The 6730-nt window shown below is 37.0% G+C and overlaps 1 protein-coding gene across 2 annotated transcripts; it reads right to left on the bottom strand.

The window, feature by feature from the left end:
• Nucleotides 1-1437: 1437 nt before the first annotated feature.
• LOC114409168 (probable beta-1,4-xylosyltransferase IRX9H) lies at nt 1438-5908 on the bottom strand. Of its 2 annotated transcripts, none has more exons than XM_028372515.1 (4): nt 4819-5908; nt 2631-2880; nt 2283-2482; nt 1438-1870 (listed from the first exon to the last, which is right to left on the bottom strand). In XM_028372515.1, exons 1-3 carry the CDS (start codon nt 5637-5639, stop codon nt 2312-2314), a joined length of 1242 nt encoding a protein of 413 aa, XP_028228316.1. In that variant the 5' UTR covers nt 5640-5908; the 3' UTR covers nt 1438-1870; nt 2283-2311. The 2 variants fall into 2 exon arrangements, with proteins under 2 accessions (XP_028228316.1, XP_028228317.1); XM_028372516.1 differs by lacking the exon at nt 1438-1870 and adding an exon at nt 1881-2122.
• Nucleotides 5909-6730: the final 822 nt, after the last annotated feature.

Below are 6730 nucleotides of genomic sequence, written 5' to 3'. Positions count from 1 at the left end.
TGGCGAAAAAACCCTAGTCGACATCATCCAAAAAATGACATTGGTCGTCGTCCGTCGAATAAACTCTGGACGACATTGGCATAGCCCCCATCAAAGTCGGCGAAAAAAAACCTAGCCAACATCCTCCAAAAAATCGCATCGGCCGATGTTGATTGAAAAACATCATCAGTCGATGTTGACCAAAAAACTCTGAAAATAACTAAAAAAATAGCCCCGACCAACGTCGATCGAAAAAACCCTAGTCGGCATCGTCCGATAAATAGCATCAACCGATGTAGTCTAAAAAGCATCATCATCCTATGTTGGCCGAAAAAACTCCAGACAATATCGGCCAAAAAATATCCTTGACAAAAATTGGCTAAAAATATCGTAGGTGATGTCGACTGAAAAAGATGATCAACTGATGTTGGCCAAAAATACTCTGAACGACATCGACAAAAAAATAGCCTGACCAAAGCCACACTGAAAAAACCATAGCCAACTTCATTCGAAAAACAACATTGGCCGACATCAATTGAAAAATATCATTATTTGACGTTGACCGAAAATAAGCTTGCAAAATTTATCACAAATACCCAAAAAAAATTCATGTTAATAAGAAAAATTTTGATAAATATATTACAAGAATAAGAGATTAAAAAAAAAAGAAAAAGATAATTATGATTTACTTGTGGTCAACGTCGGTAAAAAAATCCATGCCGATGTTTGCCAAAAAGTATTCCCAACTGAAGAGACCGAAAAAACCTAGCCAACATTGTTCAAAAATTGCCTACAAATTCTTTTATTATTAAGTTGGATTAATCTTGAACCAATAAGTATTGATTAAAGGATCCATTGAATTTTAAAAATTAATAGATGTATCATTAACCATCCATAAAATTAAATGGATGAATTTGAATCCATCCATTAGTTTTATTTAATTATAATGGATGGATTGGATGGACAGTGGATAAAGGAATTTATTTGCCACCTCTACATAATTGCCTATGGTATGATGGTTTTTAAACAAACCTGATGGAATTATTTGATGGTATATCGGCATCAATTTTTGACTCCACTTAAAGCCAATATAAACTGTTTCATGAGGTATATATGGTAGCGCCAATGGTCAAAATCCATTCTAATCTCATCTTTCCTATGCGATGGGTTCAAATTGCTCTAAAGCCATCCAAAAATCCGGCGTAGTAGACAATTTTGTTAGTTTCGTCAATTTGTCATTTTGGGTAACCGCCCCAGGTCTTGAGTTAGCATCTATCAATTTGGCCATTATGTCAATACTGTCTCAAAATTTTCCTTTGCTTTTTGTCCTTCTAACAAGTAAATTAGATTATTGTCTACTATCAGTCTCCAAATGCGATACATGCCCAGATTTGGGTTTTTGCTTTTCAACTGCTTCGCATATATCATGGTACACGGCAAATTAAATAAAAGTTCATCAAAACTAAGTACTGGGAAGAGTACCATCAATTGAAAGAATAAAAAGAAATATTAACAGTGGAGTACATTTGAGAAATTACACTCAGAAAATTTTGATGTATGGCCTAAATCAGAAACAATATTGCTTAACATCAAATTAGCCCCCAGATGAAACATCCACCTATACATAACTGTATATAATGTTGAAAATCAAACAAGTTGATTAAAACGGTTTTTTGTTCTTCTAGGAGGATCTATTTCTCTCAAAGAAATAAGGCAGCATACTATACAACAGCAAAAATTTTCCCTTGCAAATATTTTTGTGCAAGAGACTTTGGGAACAAAATCAATAACCTGTTCCTGTCTTGTCCGCCAACACAATGCATTAGTGCCAATGGTGGCTAACTCATGCATCCATCTATTCAGTGATGAATCAATACCAAATATGGGCAAACTGTCATGAACAAAAGCTAAGTTAATTTCGTCTCCCATGAGGTTAAAGCTATTAAACCATTATGAATTTCTCAAACTACATGAATTTCAAGTTGTTGCAAGGCCAAAAAGGTGACAAACTTTCTCAAGTTAACAACATTCTATTTTCTGTAGTATGACTTTAAAATTTGAATTTATAAGTGAACTGCATTCTGCATTTGCTTTAAGAATTACAGATAAAACTCTATATGCCACATTACTAATCAGATCATACCTATCACACAACAAAAAGGTGACAAACTTTCTCAAGTTAACAACATTCTATTTTCTGTAGTATCACTTTAAAATTTGAATTTATAAGTGAACCGCATTCTGCATTTGCTTTAAGAATTACAGATAAAACTCTATATGCCACATTACTAATCAGATCATACCTATCACACACAATAAAATTGGTGGAGGATTACTTGACAGGTATGACAGCATCTAGGTTTTTCTGAAGCACCCAACCTTTTGGGTAAACTATATTATTAGCAGCCAAATGGAGATGCCAATTCAATATTTTTGAACAACCAGGAGGTGAACCTTCCATTTGACTTTCATCTTCCACCAATTGTTCTATAAAGGTGGTCTCCTGTCAAACCAAAAGTCATATCAGTTTATTGATTATAACAATTGCAGATGATATTAAATGGCTAAAAATATGAAATAGTAAGGACAATAGGACATCTGAACATATTAATAGGTAGGGACAGATTAAAGAGAGACAATAGGAGGCATACTTGAAAACCCTCCTTCACTGTGTCTAACTGTCGTACGGGATTTGAAGAAGGGCGTCGCCATCGTTTTGGATCCCACAAGATTGTGCTGTTGAATGCAAATCCAGACATATCAACATGGAATCTACGAAGTCTTTTACTTTTCTCATTTGTATGCCATCCAATCACTTGGCTTGCATTGCATACAGGACCCTCCAAAATGGCCTTGTTTTTGCTTGGCGCAAGCATGGCAACAGGCCAAGTGCCAAAGCGGCTACAAAATCAGTTCAATGTTAGAACATAGGAACATAAATGTACAAGAAAGATAAAAGTTAAATGATGAGCAGAATAGCTGATAAAACAGTGATCGACATGTGTTGAGAAAAACTCAAGTCCCACATCGGCTAGAGATAAGGCCACAATAGAATATATAAGTGGGAGGCAATCCTCATCCCATGCACTAGCTTTTGGGTTGAGTTAGGACCAAACCTACATTCTAAGAACATGAAAACATCATGATTATATGCTGTACATGTAGAAAACTGATAGATATGACTCGAAGAAAGCTTAACATTTAACAATTCAAAATACTTAAATTCATTTAGGCAATAGGTAGTGTCTGTCCTGACCTTTTTAGCTTAATCTTAAAAGCTACTTAGATGTTCTAAGTTAAGAATGAAATCTTCATAGATAAAGGTGTGGTAATTCTTTATTTTTTTTAAAAACTTTAAAACTACTTTTAAACCATGCGGAAGACAATAGTGCCAGACAGAAGTTCATCCAATTAGCCTCTATGGAAGCTTGCTCTTCTGTTTTTTCTTCATTAAAGAAAAAAAGTCCATTTTATTTTTTAGACCTTCTTTAAAATTGTGCTTGGCCATACTTCTCCCTTTATGGAGAAGAGGGGCAATCACTACCTCAATTATGAAAAAGACAATTTTGATTATATTTCTTCAACAAAAGGGAAATGCAGTCAAGACATAACAATCAAAGGGATAACATCATTGTCAACGATGGTTGGCTCAACTAGTAAAATCTACTAGCGTCAGCAAAAAGGTATTTTTAATCCCTACAGGTTATCCTTCATTGGTAGGTCATTTATTAGGAACACCGTGAACCCTCATTGAGGCTTGTGACATGCTCTAACATTGGAATGGAACCTCCTTTCCCGCTAAACTTTAGTTTAACTAAAAAGGGAAAATGTGAAGGTGCATTTGGTTAGTTTTTTGTTTTCATTCAGCTGACATGTTTTCACTAATGATTACATAAATGTTGCCTTACTTTCTTTCCTGTTTTCAAGAATTAGCAAAGAAATGGTGAAAACAAGATTTTTGTTGTTTTCACCCTTTCCCTAATAAATTCTTTGGAGCAAGAATAAAATCAGACAACTCAAAAAGTATATTAAAAGCTTTGCCAAAACAAAAGTACAATCAAATATGTCAAGTGTAGCCTAGCTTGAATAAACTTCTAATCAATAGAAGAAAACAAGGAGGTAAAATAAATCAAACTTTTCTCACAAGTTAAAATCAACTTATGCACTTTAGCTATTTTAGAAACTCTCTTAACTAATTTCTCCAAAGGTTGATTTATTTACCTTCCTAGTTCTTCTCTTATAAAATGCTTGTTGTAAAGTTTATATAAATTTAGCCTATATATATTTTTAAAAGTAAAAGAAAGTATGAATCAACACTGCAAAAAAGGACAGTTATAACTACCATGTTACCAAGAGAAGCCAATATCCTAAAACAAATCATTCCAATTTAGCCATATAATTATTAAAATCAAACCTAAACAAAAAAGAAGTAAACTCCCTAATTTGCTCCTCAAAACACGTTATTCCCTAAGAATTGGAACCCCCCCCCCCCAGTACCCCGGGTTTCCCTCCCCTTGGTTACCAACAAACATCAATCATATCCCAATTATATAACCTTAAATGTTTACATGAAGCGGAACCTAAAAGCCAAATGCCACAAAAAAACAGGCATGCCAACTTAGAGACAATGGTACCTAACTTAAGGCAACCAACAAACCAACCAACAAGAGGCAAAAACTCCGTCTTGTACTCGAAACAACCAACTCTCAAAATGTAAGTTAACACGGATCAGATGCAAATTGCAAACCCATCACTACGACAGAACTAATCAGAAACCCAAAGGAAAAAATACAAATAACAAAAAACAAAAACTCCAATAAACTAAGTGAAGCAAAGTACCTGATATCTCTCAAGGCGTCAAACAACTCGAGAGAATACACATTATCATCATCCGCAAAGTAAACAATTCCATCAAGCCTATGACGCTCAATGTGTTCCAACGCCGTGTTCCTCTGGTGAACCCCTCTGTCCTTCACATCCGTCGAATTCCTATTGCACACCAAATGCCTGTACATCACGCCCGTCTTCCTCAGTACCTCCGCTGTCTCCATCGACGCCGCCTTCATCTCCACTACAATCCACACCACCGGCGGCGGCACCAGCCGCAGCACCTGCCCCAGCCGGTTCAGGAAATACGCCTGAAACGCGCGGTCGTATGTCGGCGTCACCACAATCAGCGGCTTCCTCGGCGTGAAATCGAACCTCTCACTCCGCCTCTCCCACTCCGCGCTTAAACTCACCGGATCGATCACCAAACCCTCCCTCTCCACGCGATTCCGAAGCACGCGATCTTCGAGGAGCAGCTGCTGCGCGTTGTTCGCGGCGCGCGGCAGCGGCGGCGGCTTCATCTCAAACGAGATTTCGTGCGAGCGAACGTCCTCCGACACGTGGCCGAACGGGAACATGCCTAGCAAGAACCCAACGAAGAAGCACAGCACGCACCTGACCACCACGCGCCTCCACTGCCCCTTCCGACCGTGCCGGCGCGTGAACACCCCGCCGGCGAGGCGAAGGAACGCCGCCACAAGCTCCGGCAGCGGCGAGGAGTACTTTGCGTTTGAGGACGGAAGCTTGTGCGACGGGGAGGAGACTGAAAACGAACCGTTAAGGTACTGGCGATCGGGATACGCCGGCGACAGAGTCCGTCGAAAAGAGGCCATTACTTTAAGAAAAAATGGAAAAAAAGAAAAACGAAAACTATGGCGGTAACTGATTGAAAAGAGCCACTACATGAGAAAGAGTAGAGGCGGAAAAGAATGGGAGAAAGATCGATCGACAGAAAACACTGCGAAAGATTGAATGAGGGAAAGTGTTTGAAGAAGGATTTGGAGAAACGGGAAAGAAAGAGAAGAGAGATCTATAGCTAAATGTTGAGTTATGATTTGCTTCCTATTTTCTGTATTCTGATTTCTGAGTGAGAAGAAGAGAGAAAGAAAGAAAATACTGCAAAATGTAGAACCGGTTCGAGTTCGGGTTCGGGTTCCGGTTCGGATTGGGGTGGAATATCCGGTGCGGCTCCGACAAAGAAAAAATAAAACACGTATACGTGGGCAGCCGAGAAAAACAATAAATAAAAGCCGGTTATAATAGAACAAGTATAATAAAATAAATAATAAATTCTCCAATTTCAAAAATATAAATTTTCCACAAAATAATTAACATCTTGTGTCTTTTATTGTTAAAAATATTTATTACCCTCTCTCTCTAACGTGTAATTTGAATGAGTTGGGTTGCCCTCTCTCTCTCTTAAAATTCTTCTACTTATTTAATATAAAAAACGGAAAAATAGTCTTTGAATTTTAAAAAAAATTATTCAATTATAATTTGACATATATATGATAATAAGTTTATTAACTTTCATCATAATTATTTTAAATTTTATATCTTGAAAATAATTTGTTTATATTAATAATACAAAAAATAAACTAAAAAAATTCTTTTATTCCAACGTAATTTATACACAAAAGGAGTTCAGTGTCCACTAACATGTCCCTTTTGTTCTATTGATTTTGAATCTTCCTTGGCATGTTTTTATGGCTCTTCGCGCGTGAAGAGTATCTGATTGTTGGAGCGGCATCGTACCTATTGTTGAAAAGGTTGAGAACCTGAATGGGTTGTGTTATCTCTTAATTATTAGATATTTAAGTAGCAATGGGCAATTGAATTTTATCTCCATCCTCTGGTGTTTATGGTGTCGTCAGAATGAGAAACTTTGGGATGATGTGGATAAACCAATTCCTTTATCTTTGTG

Source organism: Glycine soja, chromosome 4, assembly GCF_004193775.1.
Source record: "Glycine soja cultivar W05 chromosome 4, ASM419377v2, whole genome shotgun sequence".
NCBI lineage: Eukaryota > Viridiplantae > Streptophyta > Magnoliopsida > Fabales > Fabaceae > Glycine > Glycine soja.
The sequence above is the reverse complement of the archived record's forward strand: the minus strand, read 5'-3'. Positions and strand labels throughout refer to the sequence as shown.

Excerpts from the sequence above, each read along its gene's own strand:
- LOC114409168 (XM_028372515.1), bottom strand. The coding sequence starts at position 5,639 with ATGGCCTCTTTTCGACGGACTCTGTCGCCGGCGTATCCCGATCGCCAG. Across the intron at positions 2,881-4,818 it reads GACGCCTTGAGAGATATCAG|CCGCTTTGGCACTTGGCCTG; the intron begins GTACTTTGCTTC and ends CTGATTTTGTAG. Across the intron at positions 2,483-2,630 it reads CAGTGAAGGAGGGTTTTCAA|GAGACCACCTTTATAGAACA; the intron begins GTATGCCTCCTA and ends TTGGTTTGACAG.